The sequence below is a fragment of the Archocentrus centrarchus genome, chromosome 24 (genome assembly GCF_007364275.1).
Source record: "Archocentrus centrarchus isolate MPI-CPG fArcCen1 chromosome 24, fArcCen1, whole genome shotgun sequence".
Taxonomy (NCBI): Eukaryota; Metazoa; Chordata; class Actinopteri; order Cichliformes; family Cichlidae; genus Archocentrus; species Archocentrus centrarchus.
This window is the reverse complement of record NC_044369.1, coordinates 12,115,510-12,139,778: the sequence shown is the minus strand read 5'-3', so window position 1 is coordinate 12,139,778 and position 24,269 is coordinate 12,115,510. Positions and strand designations below refer to the sequence as shown.

Sequence of the window (24,269 nt, the reverse complement as noted above, 5' to 3'; positions counted from 1 at the left end):
CTCTGAGCTCAATAAAACAAATACACTATGATGCAATAAAATTAAGGAGCTCAAAATTCCAAACAAAATCACCTCAAATTAAAAAAAAAAACATGTAAAGAACTGAATGTGATAAAATAAAGAGCTCACTAAGCAAAAAAAGTAAAGACAGGTGTTGAGGTATGATATAAGAAAAAAATCACTGCCAGGTCTTCGAGTTTGAGCCTAATGTGTGTTTCACACACACACTAAAGTCATTCAGTGTTTGTAACTGATCTGATCTTTCTGTTTTTAGCCAAGATGTTTCATAGTTTTGTGTTTTACTGAGGATACTATCACTTATTCATTTTATTATCATTACATTTAAAGCCAAGTTCTACGTTCTTCCCACCAGAGGATTATTCATTAATTGCACAACATTCATCTGTAGCTTAATCACTCTCAAACATTCATGTGCATACAGATCACTTCACGTAGGATGAAATGACACAACCGATGATGCTTCCAAATTATCGACACTCTACTCGAGGCTTCGAGCATCGCTGCCAACACAGCAGAAGGTGTTTTAATGAATGAGAGCAGAAGACGAGTGTGAGCAGGTCAAAATCAAATTCACGCCTCCTCATGCAAACTCATTTAATGTTTAGCAGCCGCAAGTAGAGAGGAGGAAAAGAAAGGGGGGGGGGGGGACAAATCTCTGGCAGCACTGGCATGTTTCTGCTTGTACAGTAATAATAAATCTTATTTCTGTAGCATATGAAAAAAAATTTAGCCTAAGAATTTAAGACTTCACTTTAGACTTCACATACCTTCCTCCAGATGCTAAGATCTTGATTTTCAAATGCAATGGAAAAGTTACTTTCACCTGACAAGGATTTTGGACCATGGAGCAACAGTCCAGTTCTTTTTCTCCTTAGCACAAGTTAGACGCTTCTAACTTTGTCTCTGGTTCAGGAGTGGTTTAATATTAGGAATCTGACAGCTGTAGCTCCTTTCTTGAAGCCGTCTGAGCGCGGTGGCTCTGGATGCATTGACACCGGCCTCAGTCCACTCCTAAAGAAGCTGCAGTCATCCCTGTTGCTTATGCACCTTTTTCTACCATAGTTTCAATTACAGTCAACGTCCATTAATATGCTTTATTGCAGCACACCTGGAGGGTGGTGTTGTCATCTTGACAGCTGTTTAGTCAGCAGTCTCCCCTGCAGACAGTGTAGTCCATGGTATTTGTACTGTTGGAATAGTAATTTACTCAAGCTCCATGTGAAGTATTCAAATAATCTGAGATAATAGAGTTCTGTTTGTTGTGAGCTATAAGCCATAATCATAAAATTGAAGAAAAAAAGTGAAATATTTCACTTTATGTGTAATTTTTTTTTTTTTTTTTGGAATGGGTTAATTTTTGATGGATGAATTTATGAAAATGACAAATTTAGAGTAGCTTTAGCTACTTGCAGCCTTAATTAGCGCTAAATTCTAAGTATTAGACACGGCAACTTGTGCTGTTTGTGTTTTCCGTCATGTTTCTGGTGTATTTTTTAAAAAAATAATAATGTGATTATTTTCCCAGGGAAAAGAAGAAGGAGCAGGAGAGAGAAGAGCTGTGGAAGAATCTGGAGGAGCTGAAGCTCAGCAACAAGCCACTGGTCCAGAACAACAGCCACGGGCTCCCAAGTGTCCAAAACAACAACAACAACAACAACAATAACAGTAATAACAGTGAGAATCAGGACAGGAGCCCCGCTGCCGTCACCGCAAACGACCAAGATCCTGACGTCACTGTGGCCGCCAGCGAGAGCACCCCATGTGCCAAATGACACCGGATGTCAGTGTTTTACTCTGTAACGGTTTGACGCTGCGTTCAGGACTGTCGGGGGAGGATTAACAGAGACGTAAAGACACAAATCACACCTCAACAGTATATTAAAATCTACTTAGAGTGACTTAGAACGCCAGCATTTCTTTGGCAGGAAAAAAATAAATCTATATTTCAACTTAAGACTATTTTTGGATGTTACAGTGTGGCTGCGGTAAACTGTTTATTTGTCTGATCAAAGATTTATCCTTTCACATTTAGTTTCTTAACTGAAAATGATTCTTTTCGTTATATTCGTTATATGATACGCGGAGAGGGGAGGAGGAGATAACGATGACTTGAATTCAATGTTTCCGATTGTGCTGCACTTAGAAGAGTTGAACAGCTATTTAAAGATGTCTATTTTTAATTTGCTTTTCCTCATTGCTGCCAATACTTAAGACAACGGCTCTTTTTTTTTTTCCTTTTCTTTTTTTTGGGAGTGTTTGGGACCAGACACAAAAATAGACATGTAGTGTGAGTTATGATACAGGAAATCACTTCAGTGAGGAGGTTAGAAGACAGCCACTTCCTTTTAAAGATGGCCGAAATGGGTAAAGATATTAATCCCAGATGCAAAGTGCGTAAACGACTCTACCTGAGACTATGGATTTAATTAACATGGAGAGTTATCTGTCATATTTGTGAGACTGTTTTTGTGTTTCAGGTGTTGGTAAAAATACATTCATCTGGGTGATACTGATTTAAAAACACAGCTGTTTATAAAAATTATGTACACTAAAGTATTGTGAAAGAGGACTTCTCAAAAAAGGAAATATTTTTCTTAATAAGTGGAGTTTTAAAGGAGGAGTTCAGCATTTTTGGGAGGGGGTGGGAGGGAATATATGTGATGAATGGGAAGAAGCTAGCCTGTCTCTATCCTGAGAAATGAAATCTACCCAAACAGCACCTCCAAAGCTTAAAAATTAAAATGAGATACAGTTTGTTTAATCCATGCAGACACTCAGTGTTAGAGGAGCTGGAGATGCTGGTGGGTGAACTTTATTAACTTCAGGCTACTCATCCCAGACGATCTTCACCTCTGAGATATTTCCCAAACTGCTGAACTGTTCCTTTTTTTTTTTTGAAGTGGATTTAAACACACAAGACCTACAGTGCTATATTTTTCCAGAGTATCGATAAGCCGAATATTTTTGGATTGTTTTTTTTTCCCCTTCCCTTTTTTGCAGCTGGATTATGATAGGATGCAGGATGCGCTTGAGTGTATATTTGTCGCCTGGGTTTATGTGTATATGTTAGCTCGGAGGCTACTTAAAGGGAAATGCCACTCGGTTTTTGATGTAATGTACAGCATAATGTTTCTGTGGTCTGAGAAAAGTGCAGTCAGAGCAAAGACTTCCACATGTCTGAGGCATTTGATGCACAGAAGGCTTTTGTGTAACCATGCATTTTTATTTCATAACCAAACGAGGCCCTTTGTGACAGTGAAACAAAGAAAACCCAGTCTTTACCATCAACGCCTCTTCACTGTTTCTCTTCTACAGACTTCATAAAGTTACGTTTGCTTTTGTTCTCCGGTTTCTGATGTTGGAACTGATGATCGTCTTCATTAACCTAGTGTGTCATTGGATCATAGGAACAACTGGTGAGAGCGTTTCTTGTTCGACTGAACGGTTTTCCCTCTGAGGCTCGTAGTTTTCAAGCTTTATATTTTAGGTCCAGTCTTTCTGATGCCTTTCTGTCAGTACAGCATTCCAGCCTCTGTGACATTTAAAGAAACTACATGGGGAGCCTGTTTTGTAATCACAGATCTGTTTAGGTTTCACCATCAAATAAAGTCGACTTTATCTTTCTACTCAATGTCTCCAGTCTCTTTTTTTTTTATTTTTTTTTTTTCCCTTTAAATATTGTGGTGACCTGCAGTTCTTCACAGATGTCAGCAGATGGTGCCTCTGTCTATCATAAGCAAACCGCTCCTGGGTCACAGTAATGAGTGTTATGCTTCATATTGTGGAGCACAGGAGTGAAAATATTTAGCATAAGATTAAGTATTTTCAGATCTAGTTAAATTGTCTGAAATATAAAGATGTTAAACACTTGGTTTTTAGTGCCAAGTTGTCCTGAAATCTGTGAGGTTTATTTTAAACCTGCTGCGGTCTATTTTAAAGGAATCTGAAAGTGTTATGAGTTTAATTACAACCGTCATGATACGTTAGTGAAGTACCCAAAGCGTAGTGAAACACAGAAAAATGTTTTTCTGAAAAAATAATTTCTTGAAGTCACAACTCAACCCTGCAAAGCAGCGTGGTTTTCACCCTTCCAGTGGACAGCTACTCAAAAGCTGTTCTATTGTATATGCACATGTTGTGTTGTTACAGTTGCAAATAGCCAGCACAGTGGATGCTTGTGCACCATCCCATACACTGCCACCTACTGGCCAGTCATGGGAAGTTTTTGTTAGTTTTATATGTTCGTTTAATGTAATAAACAGGATCAGGATTAGTCACTGCTAGCAATAGTGACAGTTGATCTGAGGATGCAATATCACTTTCTGTTACTGGTCTGTTAAATGCATATTTCTCTGGTTCAAAGGTCAAATGCATGGTGTCCAGTTTGAGTGGACATGTTTGTAAAAATATATTAAAATTTCAATTGCATTGTTTTCTTTATGCCTAAAGGACTAAAAACACTCATAATTAGGTTCTCATAATTCATGCATGAAAGCATTAAGGACAGACCATCATTGCCCCGTTTTGATGTCAGAGCTGCCTTAGTTCTTCATGGCACCGATTCAACAAGGTGCTGGAAACATTCCTCTGAGATTTTGACTCATATTGACATAATAACATCACACACTTGCTGCACATTTGTTGACAGCATATCCATGATTTGAATCTGCTTTCCACCACATTCCAAAGGTGCTCTGTTGGATTGAGATCTGGTGACTATTTGAGTGCAGTAAACTAAACTCGCTGTTATTTCAAGAAACCAGTTTGAGATGATTTGAACTGATTTGTGAATCAGCCATCAGAAGTTGGGTACACTACACTGTGGTCATAAAGGGATTGACATGGTCAGCAGCAATACTTGGAAAGGCTGTGGCACTGAAACAATGCTCTGTTGGTACTAAGGGCTCCAAAGTGTGCCAAGAAAACCTCCCACACCATTACACCACCACCAACAGCCTAAACATTTGATACAAGGTAGGATGGATCCATGCTGTCATACTGTTTACACTAAATTCTGACTACCATCTGAATGTCACAGCAGAAACTGAGACTCATCAGACCAGGCAGTGTTGATCCAATCTTCTGTTGTCCAATTTTGATGAGCTCGTGTGAACTGTAGTTCAGTTTCTTGACTTTGGTTGACAGGAGTGGCACCCGGTGTGGTCTTCTGCTGCTGTGGCTCATCTGCTTCAACGTTTGATGTGCTGTGCATCCAGAGATGCTCTTGGTTGTAACGAATGTTTTCCCTGGCACCATTCTCCGTAAACTCTAGAGATGGTTGTGTGGGAAACTCCCAGCAGATCGGCCCCTCACCCATACACATATCTTAGCTTTAGTTACCACACAGCAGCGTCTGATGACGTGTCTACTTGTCCCCGCTACCTCCAAGTCCCCCTCATAGACTGAATATAAAAGATGAACACAGAACCGTGACATCACTCTTATCTCTCCTCCCTCCATCTGACATAGACATTTTGACTGGCTTTAGTTTACAAAAATGAACACGCCGCTCAAAAAGGTGAACTGTAAGTGAATGCCTGCTGAGCCAAATAGAAAAGCAGCTGAGATGCTTCTGGGGCACGAGGCTGGGTGATGACCGGCCTCTGGCAGGGGCGGCTGCCAGTTGTCGCTGGTTCTCTGGGGCTGTTGCCCTTTGACCGTGCGAACCCCGACTGGGACCTCCCTCCTCCTTCTCTGGGGTTGGGCACGCAGTTGTCATCGGGGTGTGGTTTCAGGTCTTCAGTGCTCAGGAGGAGTTGGGGTCTATCTCTGGCTTTGGGGGTTGTTGCAGCTTCTCACCGTCTTTATCAAGTACGTTTCATGACAAACGCACTCACATACATGAGCAATGGAACAAGAGTATGTGTGTGTTTGTTGTATTCTTCTCTTTCATATATTGTTTGTTGTGTTTTTATTGGGGGGGGGGGGGGGGGGGGGTATTTTGTTACAGATGCAGCAATTGGTAAAACAAAAAAAGTCAATAAAAATAACAAAAATTTTGAGGAACCATAATATTAGAAGATTCAAAATAAAATAAGCTCTTAGACCACAGAGGTTAGACAGCTAGAAATGGATACTTATCTTGCATTTATGCAGTTATTGTGTTTCTTTGCAAGTTAAACCGAAGTCCTTATGACATCCCTATGCATAACCCTCCTGGATCGCATCCCACCCTCCATGTATCTAACGGGCATCACACACTTGAGTTACCATGGCGACAGCACCCCTGTGCATAAAAGAAAGTCAGCCTCATCTGCTTTTGACAGACAGGACCAGATTTCAGCCGCTGCAGCATCAGCAACACCACCAGCAGCGACCAATGCCTCTGAACTTCTATGATGAAAACCGGACCACCTCTGCCTTCACCTCCAAACTGACCCCAGCTGCTGACATAGGTGTGGGATTGACCATCCTCTGCATCGGTATGGTCATTTATCTGCTCTCTCCATTTCTATCTTACCTGAAAACAGTGTTGAGACTTTGACGTTGAAGAGCCAGGGGCCACTTTGGCCAAACACTTAATAAATTAAACCAAACTAAACACAGAAGTATATTTCTTGCAAGGTTCGTGTGCAAATTAAACTTTTTCCTTTTAAGTTGTAAAAACTGCTTCAATGTGGACTACATTTAAAATTAAACTTCACAGACCAATTTAAATAATTTAATTTTCCTTTTCATTACTCTCCTCTAATATTTTACTTTTATTTTCCTGCAGGGCTCAGTCAGTCATTGTATCAGTTACACTTGAGTAGGAGTGCTAAAGGTGTGTGTGCCAGTAGCAATAATTATAAGTAATGGTATAACTTGCATAGTATTGCCACTCATATAAATGCATGTCCTCTTTCCTTGTGTGATGCCAGATCAATAATCCAGTGATTCTGCATGGTGTCTCTTGATCCATAGGACCTAAAAATGAGCTCCTAAAAAGCAGACACAAATTTTGGAGACTGGTTGAAGGTAAAGGTAGTTTGTTTGTTGTGACAAAGAATGGTAAATTAAGAAACACGATGAGACAGAGTACACGAGTAAATTGAGAGAGGCAGGTAGAGAGGACTCCTGAGAGTGAGACGGTTCAAACCGGAGTGTATTTGCTTGGAAAAAATGTGGTACTGGTTCCAAGAGGCCAAATACTAAATTAATGCAGCTGTTTACTTCTGATCTTCTCCCCTGTGTAGCTCTGCTCTCTGTCTTGGGCAATGGGCTGGTGCTGGTGATCTGTTACCTCAGGAGGAAGAAGATGGTGGGCTCGGAGCTGCTGTGCGTCAACCTGGCTGTGGTTGACTTCCTCTGCTGCATCTGCTTCTACCCGCTCTCCATCCTGTCCTCCTTCCGCCACGCATGGCTGGGAGAAAACATCACCTGCATTTACTACGGCCTCGGCTGTTACATCTTTGGCCTGTGTGGCATGTTCACCATCGCTGCCATCAGCATCATCCGCTACCTAAAGACCTGCTGCACCTTGGCTTGCGGTGAGCACCGTTGTTCATTTATGAGGTACAGTTCAAACACTTTAATGGTGAAAGGGCACAAAAAATAAAGATATTTTCTCCTTCTATGTGTGCAACAAGCAGAGTAATAGATTTTAAGGATGTGACTGAAAGCAGGGTGTCCTAAATTATCCAAACATGCTTCAGTTTTCTCAATAGGGCAGCAGCTTGTAGCTTTATATAGTGTACAAACATGAGAGTTGCTTTAAGTAATGCCTGGCAAGTAATTAAATCATCAAAATACTCCAAATATCATGCAGTCTGTATCTTTTATTTTTTTTCCTTTTTGCTGCAGCTGTGTGGCTGAAAGGAGCCAACATCCGCCTTATGTGCTGTGCTATCTGGCTGGTTTCTGCGGTGTGGTCCAGCTTTCCTCTGTTCGGCTGGGGCGAGTACGTCCCTGAGCCTTATGGACTGTCCTGCACCATCGCCTGGAGGGGTTATCACACCTCCGCCAAGGATGCCTTCTATGTCATCTGCTCCTTTGCCTGCTTCACGCTGGTTCCCATCTTCCTCATTGTGGTGTCACAGTGCCGGATCCTCTACAAGGTGTCCCGTTTCTCCTACTCACTGTCTGCTAGAGGGATCCGCAACAACCTGCGCCATGCTGAGAAGCGACTCTCCATGGTGAGCTTCAATTTCTACATTATCTCTGCAGGCTTGATTGAACCTTGAAACAGGAAAATGTAATTTTCCAGGTCTGGTCAGTCACACTGTGGGTGGTGTAGATTGACAATAGGCACCCCTGCAACATGAATTTGGACTTGAGACGTCAGTCACTTAAGAATTGACTCGACTCCTCTTAAACTTGATTTGAGACTTAAAAGGAAAAACGCATGTAAACTCCTGACAATGTTGGGAGAATCCAGGGGAGGCAGTGCTCAAATTTACCATATGATGCACAGCAAGAGGAGATGGTGCTCCTCAGACACCTACTAGAAATATTCCACCTACAGTAGAATAGTTCCTGTGTCTCTTCATAATTATTGATCCTTGATGTCAGTGGAAATCATCATGAAGTCAAGGAAAGATAATATTTACTAGCCTATAAAGTGAAATTAAATGTTTATCATATAGATAGCTGCTTGTCATCTCCACTTATAGTGTCTTTTCCCAGTGGAGACACTGTAAGACTGGCAATGCAGCAAAGGATATTGAATAGGCAGCTGCCAGGCAGGAGGAAAAGAGGAAGACCACACATGGAGATGATTGGTGTGACAGAGGAGGATGCAAGAGATAGGGCGAGATGGAGGCGGATGATCTGCTGTGGTGGATCATCCGTGTAGTATTGATTGCATCTCCTTAGAGATACAATTAAAACTAAGCTGAACTCAGTTCTGCTCAGTATTAATTTTTATCTCTTTATTAGCTTATTCTGTGGCCCTCCACAACAGCCCCAGTTTCTCATGTGGACCCCTGGGAAAAATAATTGCCCAGCCCTGCAAAGGGAGCATCTGAAAGTACAAGAAGAAGAAGGCTCGCAATACAGCAGCAAGCAAACTGATTTATGGTGAACCATGACTTAATTTTAACAATCCGTATTAGAGAGTTTTTTAAATTTATATATAAAACATCATAAGAACTCAATTCAAGTTAATAAATTGTATTTACATAGCTCCAATTTGCACCAACAGTCACCTCAAGATGCATATTCTTGTAAAGTTAAGACCTTACAATATTAGAGTAGCTGGTGACAGCGGAAAGGAAGAAGTCCCTCTTGGCCTGTTGCAGAACCAGGCTGAGAATGAACTATGAAAATCACAGCAGCAGGGTATGCATGAAATGAAAAGCACACTAATAGTTAACATTTACATGCTACTTGGCAGTTATGTCTCCTTTCCTTTCATAAGGGATGGTCCGGTATATCCTCTGCTAAAGGAGGTAATAAAGCACTGAAGCACCTTTCCTTCCTACTTGGAGAAATAGACCAGCTCTTATTATGGTGGGGACACAGATGCTTGGGGAATCTTCCTCAGTCAAATTGTCTCTTTGACTGCAGCCTCAGTTTGTTTTGGTGAGAGGTGGCACCTCAATAGAGCGTACAGGCACAGAGGCAAAACACCTCAGGGCCTCTATCTGCAGGAGGCAGGACATCCATGACTGCCACTCGGACAGTTACCTGCTCCAGTCTCACATGGGCTCAGTCAAACATCACCTGGACTTTGTGCAGGGTAGCTGACAGGGTACAGACTGTTTATTTTACGACTGCACTGAATTGAATATTTGCATTCTCACATGCAGCTCCAGCCAGTCTGGGAAGACCTCAGGGCTGCAGTGCATCTGTTTAAGATGGCATTAGATCCCTTCATAAATATTTTTAGATCAATTGTTCAGACATTTTCTTCATGTTTGAACAGATTATTTTAGTAATTTTGCAAATAAGCCCCAGTTAAAAAGACAATATCACAGTAAAAAAAAAAAGAGAAAAAAAAAAGGGGGGGGGGGGGGGGGGTAGTAGCAAATTCTGGGTGTTTTGTTATTTTTACATTTCAGGGGCTCAGGTTGTTCTTTAATTCCTCCTTTCATGCTAGAATGGTAATGTTTACAGTGGAAATATTTATGGTTTGTTTAAAAACCATAACAACTGTGGATGAAAGGCAGGAAACTATTACACAGCAGAGATAAATTTAGCATGCAGTGACTGCACTAAAAGCTTGGAAATAAAGGGAGTGAAAGCTGATTAAAAAGATCTGTAAAACTGAGATACTGAGCTGAACTGTGTTTCCTGTGAAGGTCGTACACATAATTCATACTTATCTGACTGTTCAGTGTGAAAGCATCTCCATTTGTGAGTTTTTTTGGTTTTTTTTTTGCAGTTATTTATCCCTCTGTGCATCTTCATTGTGTTTAGAGATCCCATTTAAAGTTTGTTCTTTGAGTTTTCAAGCATATCTTGGTATGTGACAGGCTTTTGAACAACGCTCGCAAACGCTGCTGTCAGAGACTTGGAGGTTCTTCCTCCTGCTTCATGTTTTAATTCAGGACTAAACACTTAAGCCTCTTGTCTCTCTAAGTTGAGTCTTGCATGCACAACATGTCTCACATCTGTGGCCAATTTAGAATCACTAATTAGCTAATAGGGGTGTCTTTGGACTTTCTGAGTAAGTCGGAGTATCTGGAGAGAAGGCACAGGGAGAACATGCAAACTCCACGCTGACAGGCCCCAGCCAACCAGGAGCTTAAAGCTTTCTTGCTGGGAAACAGTGTAAATAACTACATGTTTGATTATTAATTAGTTGCCCCTGTATTATTATGTTATGATTTCCTAGTAATGTGTAAGAAAACAACAGCAAAGATTAGAGAAACAAAAGCTGATTCATCCGAACCTTGTGTTTTGGAAAACATGGAGTGAAGGTAAAAATAATCAAAAATATTGTGGCTCCATTTAAAAGAAACACGTGTTGCTTTACAAATAGAGTCAATGTCGTCAATTTTTCTGGAGACACTCATCATTATTCACATGACTGTATGAGATTTGTTACTAGGAATATAAAATACTTCAGTCTGAGCCACATGACCGTTGCTTTGCTGCTTGAAAAGGAATCGTTTCATAGGAAACACGTCGAGTGTGTGTGTGTGTGTCATCGATGATTCATCGTGTTTCTGGTTTGTTTCCAGTGTACTAACTCATCTTCTCTACTCTGTTATTTCCTCTTCCAGATGTTTTTCTGCATCAGTTTGGGTTTTGTAGTTGCCTGGGCCCCCTACACTATTGTGTCCTTCCTTTTCATTTTCCGAAAGGAGCACCAGTACATGGCTCCGGAGGGTTTTGTTTTCCCCGCCCTCTTCGCCAAAAGTTCCCACATCTACAACCCATTCATCTACTTCTACTTCAACAAAACCTTCCAGCGGGAGCTTCGCCACCTGCTTCTCTCATCCTACCACAAGACGGGAGGCAACAGAGTTGGGGTCCACATTACCACGGGCCATCAGGCCCCATACCCGATCCATATTCAGCTCCAGGAACAAGGCTGCAACCAAAAGAATGAGTTTGGCTTGTCTCAGGATGGAGCTCAAAGCAAGCGCAAACATAAGCGTGAAGTATTGCACAGCAGCAACAACCACGGCAGGCTGGTGTATTCCTGCTGGGGGACCACACCAAAGAAAGCTTCCACCATCATGGATAATAAACCTGACAAGGACTCCATTCCTGTCTCTATATAAACTCTATCAGGAAGAAGTCCCTAAGAAATGAATTCAAAATCATCTCACTAATGTATGAGAAATTGCTCTCTGTCTCAACAATTATTAGTCCAACTCATGTCAAACTGGGCCGATGTACTGCCCGGGCCCTGAGAAAGCGTAGTGTTGCATTTGAGGTTCACTGAGACGAGCAGTTCTCATATTGTGTTTAGTTTTCTGTTACTAGTGTTTCCCCTGCAGTGACCACTGCGTGCGCTACTCTGTGTGCAGTGGGAAGGGCATAAATACACATACAAGCTTGTTTGCTTGGCCTTCTTGTGAGCATATTACCCCGAAATTTAACTAAATAAGTGCCAAAAGGGGGCTGGACAAAAAGTATTAAAAAAAAAGTTACTAAAATTTCAAACACACACACACCTTTGTAGGCTACAGAAAGCATGTCAAGGACTGTTGACAGACTACAGATGAACTGTAATTCAGCTGTCTTTAAAAGGGGCTGAACTTTCGTGTAAATTTGTCATTCCAGTGTTTCATTTTTAATAAATTCATAAGACAATTCAAAACATGTTCTTTTTTTTGGCGGCGGGGGGGGGGGGGGGGGGGGGGGGGGGGGCATTGTGTAATATTGTTGCTCAGCATGGTGGGTTATTGTTGTGGTTTTTAGGCACAGCCTAGTTCTGGGGAAAGGAACACACTATGAAATTTCATCACAACTAGGAAAATCCAGTTTAAGTTGAGAAGGATCATGCTGGATTTGAGCCATAAAAAAATTTAATTTATCACAAAATTAAACAAATATTTTCTTCTAAAATAAATAAATCACATTATCAGTTCAGAAATGTATGAATATCTCTGAATGACAGCAAAACAAGTTTTAATTATCAAACAGTCACAATAAAGGACAGTCATTAATGTGATGAACTACTAACTGTATAAACTTGAAGGAAATTGATTTTGTGCATCCAGTATAACTAAATAATAATAATAATAATAATATATAATATTAAAAAAAAAAAAAAAACAGCTGCAAGCTCTGAAAAAAGTTTAAATGTGTCCTTTGAAGCTGGTTCAAAAAATTGTGACCAAGAACAGAGGGGGGAAAAGCAGAAAGAGCTGCATCTGATCGGTCCACAAAACTGAGTAAAAACCTGCGAGAAATGAAACAAATGAACAAAATGAAACCTGTGCAGAGGAAGGAAAAATCCACGTACCCAAAGAATGAGACAGCTGGGATGAACATTAGCAAAAGAATAGTTGAAGAAAGACAACAGAGTTCAAAGAAAGAAAGCTGAGAAAGCTACCGGGAAAAAGCCAGTGGAAGAACTCAACCAGACAGTGGTAGTCTTACAATATATAGCCCATAATTATTATTATGGGGATTATTAACTGAAGTTGAGCCAAAAGTCACTTCTATTTAGAAGTAAAGAGCAGACCAAAGAGCACTTCCTGGATGTCATGGAGAAACAGTGAAAACTAAATTCAAAACATGATCTTTAGTGAAGCTGCTCTTAGGGAATATCATCTCTTAACTAGTGAGCTTGTGCTGCATATTTAAAATAAACGCACTTTTCTTTAACAATTTATTATCTCATGATCGTGCGTATTCAATCATATTTAAGTGTGGCCGAGCGGTCTGAAATTAATGAGAAACATTAATACAAGATCAGATCCATCTCAACTGAGAAAAAGTCTCCAAACCAGTCTGTTGTTCTTGTAATTATTTTCAGCACATCTCAGGATTCTCACATTTTTATTCAGTCCATGGAGCTGTCTGAGGGTTCAAGAGCTGCATGAATTGAAAGCAATATAATTTCTTCACAGAGCAGAACTGCAAGACTTCATCTCATTTCTTCATTCTTGACTGCTTAATAGCTTCATAAATTGTGAAATGTGGGTGAATAATTTGTCTTAGAAAGCTTCTTCTTATGGCATTAAAAAAAAAACTTGGAGTTTAGGTGTTTGGAAGAAAAAGGGGGGCTCTGCTAGTTTGGGCATCACTGACATGAAGCTTTGGTTTAAGTTCAGTAATATCAGCTGTAATCAGAGGTGGCAAAAGTACTGACATTCTGTACTTAAGTAGAAGTAGAAGTACTTATGTTAAAAAATACTTTAGTAAAAGTCTAAGTACTGGTTCAACTTCTCTACTTAAGTAAAAGTAAAAAAGTACAGGCTCTGAAATGTACTCAAAGTAAGAAAGTAAAAGTAGTTCTTTGGAGGATGTTTCTACCTGCTATTTTTGTGTAAAACAAACCGAACCTCATTATATATTATTGTAATAATATAAAATAGTACATGAGAATACAAATGTTATTCCAATCTAAATTTTAATTCTAATGAATGCACTCAGCTTGAATCTGTTATGTAGGACACAAACTGTGAAAGGGAATTTAAACACAGCTCTGTTCTCTGTGTCCTCCATAGTAGAGGGTGACTGTGCCTCCACCTAAACACCAACATGAGGATACTCAGGGGTTACAGTGGGATTCAGAAGGTGGAGGAACCCTAAGATCAGCTGTAGTGGCTCTGCATGGGGAGAAGAATCACAGCTTTCTATTGTGAGCTGCAGTAAATGATGTTGGTGTGCAGGCTGTGATCAGCTGACCTGCTGCTGCTGCTGCTCTGAGGTTTACTGCTCTGTGTGGATGAACTGAACTCACAAAGATGTAACCCAGTATTTCACAGCTATCTGAGCTGATCTCCATCCCCTACACTGACAGCATACAGGCTGTAGAAATGTTGGATTCAGTGAATGAATCTCAGCATCAGCAGCTTTGATTCAAACTCATCTCTGCTGCACTGATGTAACCTGTAATTCTGACCATGAACACAAACACTGCGCTCCAGTCCAACACAGAGCTTTACTGTAAATACAGTACAACAAACTAACCTATTTATTAAACACTAAACTGCAGCATTTTCATAGAATCTTTGAATTACACAACGTCAGCGTAATTCAGTTTATTTTCCAGTCCTTACCTTTAAATCTAACCTCTCTTCTTCCTCTCCTGTCCTCTTTCTCCATCTCTGAGTGAACTTCTCTCTTTGCTCTCCCTGAAATACAGCAGCTCTTCTTTTAGCTAGCTGTGTAACAAACTGCACACACTTTGTGTGTTTGCTGATATTTGTTGAGCATTTAGAAACGTTGCATTTACCTGCCACACGTTACTCCCTTCATGCTCGCTCCTCTTCAGTAGCGCTAGCTAAGCTGTTTATGTGCCGCAGCGCAACTTACGGACTCGGTCCGGCCCGATTATAGCGCTATAAATGATACATTACTTATATGGGTTTGCGTATTTAATCCCTTTGTACGAGATAAGCCCCGGTGATGGAGGATACACCAGTACGATTGTCTCTTATATGTTATTATTCCTCCGTTTAGGCTCAGATCGTTTGATGTTTGAAGGCGCACTGACCGGAAATGCAAACTTCTCTCTGACGTTAAAAAGTAACGAGTCTGTTTGAAAATGTAAGAAGTAGAAAGTACTGATACTTGTATAAAAATGTAGGGAGTAAAAGTAAAAAGTAGGCAGAAAAATAAATACTTAAGTAAAGTACAGATACCTGAAAAATCTACTTAAGTACAGTAACGAAGTATTTGTACTTCGTTACTTCCCACCTCTGGCTGTAATCACTCATCAGCCTACTTTCCCAGGTGTTTGGCTACTTTTCTATTTCTTACATCACTTCCACTTTCCCACACTGTCAAACTCAATGCTGATTTCATTACTTTTAGTCCAATCATCTTTCTGCCTGCCTTCTTTGAGCCATTCCGCATCTGCTCAGCATATTTTACTCATTCCTGCAACCCACCTCATCCCCATCTCCTCTCAGAGCTCCTTCCAAGTCTCTATCATTGTCTAGACCAGGGCTCTTCAACTCCAGGCCTCGAGAGCCGGTGTCCTGCAGGTTTTAGATGTGTCTCTGCTTCAACACACCTGAGTCAAATATAGAAGTCAGTAGCAGGACTCTGGAAAACTTGACTGCATACTGAGGAGGTAATTCAGCCATTTGATTCTGGTGTGTTGGATCAGGGACACATCTAAAAGCTGCAGGACACCGGCTCTCGAGGCCTGGATGTGAGGATCCCTGGATTAGAGCATGCCATAGGTATTAAAGGTACTGCACTACAGTTGTTTGAATCATATTTATCTAACAGACTCCAATTTGTTCATATAAATGGGGAGTCTTCTTCACACACTAAGGTTAATAATGGAGTTCCACAGGGTTCTGTGCTAGGGCCAATTTTAGTTACACTATAAATGCTCCTCTTAGGCAGTATTATTAGAAAGCATTGCATACAATTTCACTGTTAAGCATATGATACCGAGCTTTATCTCTACAAGAAATCAGATAACACACATCAATTAGTTAAACTGCAGGAATACCTTAAAGACATAAAGGTCTGGATGACCTCTAATTTCCTGCTTTTAAATTCAGATAAAAATGAAGTTATTGAATTGAATTCCAAAATAGTTTTTAGTTAGGACTTTTGGACTTTCTGTGTAAAATGTAAATAAAAACAGAATGCAATGATTTGCAAATCTCATAAACCCACATTTTATTCACAATAGAATATGAAGAACATATCAAATATTTAAACTGAGATACTTTACTTTGTCGAACAGGTTCTATTTAAGTGATTTCTTGATTCAGTCTGGGAATAATCAGGCCTGGGTGTGGCTAGTGAAATTGAAAATCAGCTATCCAAAAAATATAATTGTTTAATCACATTTAATTCATGATTTAACAACAGGAGCAATCACTGTTTCACACAGGGCCGGGTAAGTTTGGATAGCTTTTTTCCCCTTAATAAATGAAATCACCACTTAAAAACTGCATTTTGAATTTGCTCTGGTTATCTTTGTCTAATATTAAAACCAACCTGAATTTTTTTGCACTGCAGATTTTTGACTTGTGCTGCCTTGCATTTTGGGTAGATGGTCTTCAAACAACCGAAAGTGAAGAACACAGCATAGTAGGTAAAAAAATATTTTTCTCTCAGGGGTGGCTAAAAATTGAACTAGGAGATCAACAAGGTTGACCTTCCAGTGTAAATGAGCAACTGTTTGCTGTTTACAGCTTGTTCCCGTCTCTTAGAGGGTTCTAAAAACAGTTACTGCAGGTATGAAAAAGACAATTACTGAAATCATGCACAATCAGTTTGCAGGTATGTTAACTGAGCTTTTGAGAAGCGCTTCATCTGATGTTTGTGTGGACCTCCAAAGAGTTTGCCTGGGTTAACACCCACAAAACAAGAAGTCTCTCTCTCTCTCTCACACACACACACACACACACACACACACACACACACACACACACACACACACACACACACACACACACACACACACACACACACACACACACACACACACAGGAAAATTCAACAGAATGAACGTGACCAAGAGAGCAACATTTCTGTTTTGGTGTATCAAAGGACCAAATTCCTGGGTGTGGACACTGTTTCTATCAAAGGTCCCATCAAAGGTCTTTAAAGATGAGCAGTGAAATGTGCAGTCAGTCTTTGTTAATGTGCTGGCCATGATGTAACCTCTCTTGACAGTAGGCTGCATTGATGAGCCACAAAGCAACGCACTGTTTCCTCCATCATCCAAATCAGCGGGAGAGCTTAATTGCATCTCCCTGTTTAAATTTGTGGGGCTTCATCAGGAATTTTTACAACAGCAACAAACACTTGAAAGAAAATGCTGTTAAATGCTGTCACGATCCCAGCTTTGTGTAATTATTTCCTGTGTATGTTTCGTTATATTTGTTAATTTTGTTGTGTTTCTTCATGTCTTCTGTTCCCCTCTCTCTATCTTGATATTTAGTGTCATTACGCCTCAGTGTTAATCATTTGCTTCATGATGCTGTGGTTAACGCTGTCGCCTCACAGCAACAAGGTCCTGGTTTTGAATCCTCTGGCTAGCTGGGACGTTTCTGTGTGAAGTTTGCATGCTTTTCTCATTCCTGGTTCTCTCCAGGTACCACAGCTTCCTCCCACAGTCAAACGACTACTTGTTAGGTTGACTGGTAATTGTAAATTGGCCATAAGTGTGAATGTGATTGTGAATGATTATCATCTCTGTGTTAGCCCTGTGATTGATTGATGACCTGTCTAAGGTGTACCCTTATGACAGCTGGAGCAGACTCCAGCCCTCCTGTGACCTTGGATTGGATAAACATTTAAGAAAATGAATGAATATTATCCATTTTGCTTTAATAGTTTTCTGTACCTTGTTTTGGTTTAGTTTCACTATTGTGCGTGTGTGCACACTGATCAAGTGCTGATTATCTATCGATCACGCACTGTTAGTGGGTGGGATATATTAGGGAGCAAGTGAACATTTTGTCCTCAAAGTTGACGCGTTAGAAGCAGGAAGAATGGGTGAGGAAAGCGTGAGGATTTGAGCAAGTTTAACAGGAGCCAAATTGTGATAGCTAGACAACTGGGTCAGGGTATCTCCAAAACTGGAGCTCTTGTGGGCCATCCTTGTTCTGCAGTAGTCAATAGCTGTGAGAAGTGGTGAACCTGTGACAGGGTTATGTGTGGCCACTGATGAAAAAGAAAAGTAGAATCGCACAACAGAGAATTCTCCTGAATGATTTTAATACAATTACCACAATGTGAAGTTTCGGGCACAACTGCCCTTTTTCAGACAGAGGACATTACAGGAAACACACTATATATATATATATATATATACACGCCCACATCTAATCATGATCATGTGATCATCAGTGCCTATCAACCAAAAAAAGAAAAACATACATGTAAGGTTGTGCACATAATTATATATTGCTATACGATTCAATAAAATATAATTATCCTAAAGTTATATACATTACCTTTTGTATATTGAGTTACAGGCTGTTTCAGTTTATCAGTTTGCTCTATTTATACTTTCACTTGTTGTCCACATGCATTTTCATGACTTTGTTGTGTATGGGGCTGTATGGCCGCAGACCAGTCAGGATGCCCATGGTGACCCCCTGTCACCTGCTGAAAGCACCAACAATGGGCACATGAGCATCAGAACTGGACCATGGAGCAATGGAAAAAGGTGGCCTGGTCTGATGAATCACATTTTCTTTTACATCACGCAGCTGGCCGTGTGTGTGTGTGTGTGTGTGTGTGTGTGTGTGTGTCGTTTACCTGGATAACACCTAACAATAAGATGCACCAGAAGGCAAGCCAGTGGAGATGCTAGGAAACCTTGGGTCCTGCCATTCATGTGGATGTTACTTTGACACGCACCACCTACCTAAAGGCTATTGCAGACCATGTACACCCTTTCATGGAAACAGTATTCTCTGATGGCTGTGGCGTCTTTCAGCAGGATAGTGCGCCCTGCCACAAAGCAAAAATGGTTCAGGAATGGTTTGAGGAGCACAACAACATGTGTGAGGTGTTGACTTACCTGAGCATCCATGGGATGTGCTGGACAAACAAATCAGATCAATGGAGGCCCCACCTCGCAACTTAAAGAACTTAAAGGATTTGTTGCTAACATCTTGGTGCCAGATACCATAGCATATGTTCAGGGGTTTAGTAGAAAGGGGACCAACACAATATTAGGCAGGTGGACATATAATGCTTGATTGCTGTGTATAGTCCTGTCTTCCCATTTGTCTCTGTCAGTTTCTGTTTATGGTTCATGTGTCCCACTATTTCTCCTGTTTGTGTTTTATTTTATCAGCCAATAAAGGCCCCCTTTTTATGTGCATTCCAGTTTCCCACTGAATTCTGCATTCAGGCCGTCTTTTCAGCATCTTCACACCAGCCCCCAGTGTGTTCAAACATTCATCTCTGCAATACTTTTTTAAAAAAAATTAACTTTACTTTTCTTACACCTAATAAAAATTCAAATGTAGATGTCTTAAAGGATACAGCAGCACTTGCAAAATGAAAAACTGCAGTGCATTCCTAGAATGAGCCAATCACTGCCAGCAGACAGGAAAGATCAAACCAGTCATGAAAACAGAGGCCTCCTCTGAATTGCCCCCATGCTGAGCTTTTGACAACTACTTGGAAACTTTTCCAAACAAGACTAAACAGAGTTCTCCAGGATCAGCGCCAACTCAAATTTTTAACAGCAAGGCAAAGGTCCTGTTTATTTGTTTGATTGTCTCCCTGCTGATAAATTACTGGTGATTCCCATGCTTTGTCGCAGGACAGGTGTAACAAAGACCCCCGAATGTCTCGATACAATTGTGAGTTTTCACTCTGTGACCCACAGTAGAAAGCTTTGAGATTTCAGTGCTGAGTGAGGTCAAACTGAAAAGAGAAAGTAAACATGAACTGAGCTGTTGGCATATTTTGTACCAGCAAGATTAGTTTGGCTATTTTAATGCACAAGTTAAATGATAGACAAAGAACAACATTCATTGCGTTTTTCAAAGATAATGAAGGAAATAAGTGCTTAGAATTATATACCACAATGGAAAAAGTTTTTAAATGTCAAATTTTCTGTAACTGACCAGATTAGAAATTTTTTGAAAAAGATATTTAAGGCATCCTGATACTCATTTCTTCCTCTGCAAAATAACATCTGTCTCATAACAATACCACCTGAGCTAAGGGGATTTTTACAGTAAGTGGAGCTCTCTCAGAAAAATGACATTTGTTACACACTGAAAAACAGATTTCTCTGCCACATTGAAGTGTATTTTAAAGATAAAGAGACTGGCTCTGCAAATAACCACAAAAACCACAGGTTAAAAACCAAAGCTCTGAAAGACAAGCAAAAACATTTTTTTTTTTCTGGTGAATCATTTTCTGTTCCACAAAAACTTTATGTTTTCTGTCAAGTAAGAAAAAAAGTTTCCCAAGAGAATTATTTTAAGTTTGTTTTGTTTTCATCTGTGAAATATGGAAATCAGGTAAGAACAGCTTTTCACCTTCTTTTTCTGGTGAACTGTTTTCTCAGTCTGATCTTATTTCTTTGCTTATCTGATTATGATCCCCAAAAATTCCTCAGCTCCAAATATGACATGATTTTGTATATAACAGGGATGGTCATGATTTTTAAATATTCAATTACTCATTGATTTATATAGACAAAATGTTAACTGTTTTGTGAATGTTTATTGGATTGAAATGTAGAGTTGTGGTCAGAGTTTACATACACTTATCATGGATATGAATCTTGTCGTAATTTTGTTCTTTGATTGTACAGCATACATCTTGACTTTAGAAAAAGCAAGAATTCTGTGTTTTCTCTAATCCATGCTTTGAATGTGTGTTTTCAGTCACAACAGGGTGGCAACTAGGCTTCACCTCAGGTTATTCAAGCTGATAAATAATTATCTGATCAATAATATGGCTTGATGTGAACTTAACTGGATTAAATTCCTGTTCGAGCAGTCTGTGCTGCTGTTTTGGTGAGTGAAATTCTCATATCTTATTTGTTTGTTACTTAGCATGAACTAGCAAGTGTCTGTGTGTTGCATCCATTCAGTCCATGCTTGCTAGCTTTGGCTCATAACTTCACACTCCAACCTCACATCCAAATATGCTCACTTTGCTTCAATAAAATCAAGATCCAGGCAGCCATAACTATAGAATGGAGGCTACAACACGGAGTTCCTAGCCAATTCAGTTCAGTTTCATTTATATACCACCAAATCACAACAAACAGTTGCCTCAAGGCGCTTTATATTGTAAGGTAAAGACCATACAATACTAGGGAAAACCCCAACAATCAAAACGACCCCCTATGAGCAAGCACTTGGCAACAGTGGGAAGGAAAAACTCCCTTTTAACAGGAAGAAACCTCCAGCAGAACCAGGCTCAGGGAGGGACAGGCTGAGACAGGACAAACGACATGCTGTGGAAGAGAGCCACAGATTAATAACTAATAATTAAATGCAGGGTGGTGTATAAACATAATGTGAAAAGAGGTGAGTGAAAAAGAAACACTCAGTGCATCATGGGAACTCCCCCAACAGCCTAGGCCTATAGCAGCATAACTAAGGGATGGTTCAGGGTCACCTGATCCAGCCCTAACTATAAGCTTTATCAAACAAAAAGTTTTAAGCCTAATCTTAAAAATAGAGAGGGTGTCCATCCAAACTGGGAGCTGGATCCACAGAAGAGGGACATGTAAGGAAGCTGTCTCTGAAAGCTTATAAGTATCCTAGGAACCACAAATAAGCCAGCAGTCTGAGAGTGAAGTACTCTGCTGGGGTGATAGTATGAGATCTTTTAGATAAGATGGGGCCTTTTATTTACATTATACATGCTTCCCTTAGGCAGTATTATTAGAAAGCACTGCATCAATTTTCATTGTTATGCAGATGATACTCAGCTTTACCTATCAATGAAGCCAGATGACACACATCAATTAGTTAAACTGCAGGAATGTCTTAAAGACATTAAGGCCTGGATGACCTCTAATTTCCTGCTTCTAAATTCAGATAAAACTGAGGTGCCGTTTACACGAGACCGTTTTCATTTTGAAACGGTGTCGTTTTGATGCGTTTCGGCCTTGCGTTTACACGACAACGGTGTCGTTTTGATGCGTTTCGCCCTTCTGTTTACACGACAACAGAGTGAAAACGATGTGTTTCAGAAACGGGGTCCAGAGTGGAGCGTTTCAGAAACGCACCGGCTTGCGTTTTCGTGTAAACACTTGAAACCGGGGTGATTTGAAAACGCTCGACTCGCACATGCGCACTATGGTTGCGACGGCCAGTTTTTCGCGCACGCGCAAACTGATAAACAGTACTCGCGGATTCACGAGTGCTTCTTATGCTTTTCCTGTGTTTTTACCGGTTTGTAATTCAGCGTTGTGTGCAGCAGCGATCCAACCTCATCATCGGTCCACACAAAACCTCTCACATTGGCCGTTTTGTAAGTAATGAACAATTTGCCGCACTACCTACTGTGTCACTCCACGCATGCGCGTCTTGCGTAAACAAACTTTGCAAAGAGAAAACCAACGCCAACTTGTGGCCTGGCATGGGAACTACATCGTTTTCATCGTTTCACATGTCCTCGTGTAAACGCGGATCGTTTCTGAAACGCCATCGTGTAAACGAAAGGCTGAAACGCATCAAAACGACACCGTTTCCAGTGAAAACGGCTTCGTGTAAACGGCACCTGAAATTCTTGTACTCGGCCCCACAAATCTTAGAAACATGGTGTCAAACCAGATACTTACTCTGGATGGCATTACTTTGGCCTCCAGTAACACTGTGAGAAATCTTGGAGTCATTTTTGACCAGGATATGTCCTTCAATGCACATATTAAACAAATATGTAGGACCGCTTTTTTGCATTTGTGCAATATTTCTAAAATTAGAAACATCCTTTCTCAGAGTGATGCTGAAAAGCTAATTCATGCATTTATTACTTCTAGGCTGGACTATTGTAATTCATTATTATCAGGCTGTCCTAAAAGCTCCCTGAAAAGCCTTCAGCTGATCCAAAATGCTGCAGCTAGAGTACTGACAGGGACTAGAAGAGACAGCAGATTTCTCCCATATTGGCTTCTCTTCATTGGCTCCCTGTTAAATCTAGAATAGAATTTAAAATCCTTCTCCTCACATACAAGGTCTTGAATAATCAGGCACCATCTTATCTCAAAGACCTGATAGTACCATATCACCCCAACAGAGCACTTCGCTCTCAGACTGCTGGCTTACTTGTGGTTCCTAGGATACTTAAGAGTAGAATGGGAGGCAGAGCCTTCAGCTTTCAGGCGCCTCTTCTGTGGAACCAGCTTCCAGCTTGGAATCGGGAGACAGACACCCTCTCTATTTTTAAGATTAGGCTTAAAACTTTCCTTTATGATCAAGCTTATAGTTAGGGCTGGATCAGGTGACCCTGAATCACCCCTTAGTTATGCTGCTATAGGCCTAGGCTGCTGGGGGGTTCACATAATGCACTGTTTCTTCTCATTCACCTTATTTACTTTGTTTATATTCCACTCTGCATTTAATCATTAATTGATATTAATCTCTGGCTCTCTTCCACAGCATGTCTTTTCTCTCCCCTCAGCCCAACCGGTCGCGGCAGATGACTGCCCCTCCCTGAGCCTGGTTCTGCTGGAGGTTTCTTCCTGTTAAAAGGGAGTTTTTCCTTTCCACTGTCACCAAGTGCTGCTCATAGGGGGTCGTTTTGACTGTTGGGTTTTCTCTGTATTATTGTAGGGTCTTTACCCACAATACAAAGCGCCTTGAGGCGACAGTTTGTTGTGATTTGGCGCTATATAAATAAAATTGAATTGAATTGAATTGAATTGATTATTCAAGATCCTGTTTGTGAATAGAAGCATTTTAAATTAAATACTGGATTGCTTAGATGCTTAGATTCATTCACTAAATTAAACATTTACACAGCATGTATGCTGTCAGTGGAAGGGATGGAAATCAGCTAAGATAGCTCATGAAATGCTGGGTTACATCTTTTTTGGATTCAGTTCATCCGCACAGAGCAGTAAACCTCAAAGCAGCAGCTGCAGCAGGTCAGCTGATCACAGCCTGCACACCAACATCATTTACTGAAGCTCTCAATAGAAAGTTGTGATTCTTCTCCCCATGCCGCACCACTACAACTGATCTTAGGGTTTTGAATCCCACTTTAACCACTGAGTGATCTCATTTTTGTGTTTA

The 24,269-nt window shown here is 40.5% G+C and overlaps 2 protein-coding genes across 3 annotated transcripts in view; both read left to right on the top strand.

The window, feature by feature from the left end:
- ppp2r5a (protein phosphatase 2, regulatory subunit B', alpha isoform) overlaps nt 1-3,647 on the top strand; it is a 56,794-nt gene extending 53,147 nt beyond the window's left edge. For both annotated transcript variants that reach the window (XM_030720992.1, XM_030720991.1), the window contains exon 13: nt 1,547-3,647. In XM_030720992.1, the coding sequence (XP_030576852.1) occupies nt 1,547-1,793 (247 nt within the window). In that variant the 3' untranslated portion in view covers nt 1,794-3,647. The remainder of the gene's footprint in view (nt 1-1,546) is intronic.
- A 2,693-nt stretch (nt 3,648-6,340) lies between these two features.
- Nucleotides 6,341-11,672, top strand: opn8c (opsin 8, group member c). The gene is made up of 4 exons (XM_030722451.1): nt 6,341-6,443; nt 7,197-7,490; nt 7,804-8,135; nt 11,169-11,672. The coding sequence occupies exons 1-4, from the start codon at nt 6,341-6,343 to the stop codon at nt 11,670-11,672; spliced, it is 1,233 nt and encodes a 410-aa protein (XP_030578311.1).
- The last annotated feature ends 12,597 nt before the right edge of the window (nt 11,673-24,269 follow it).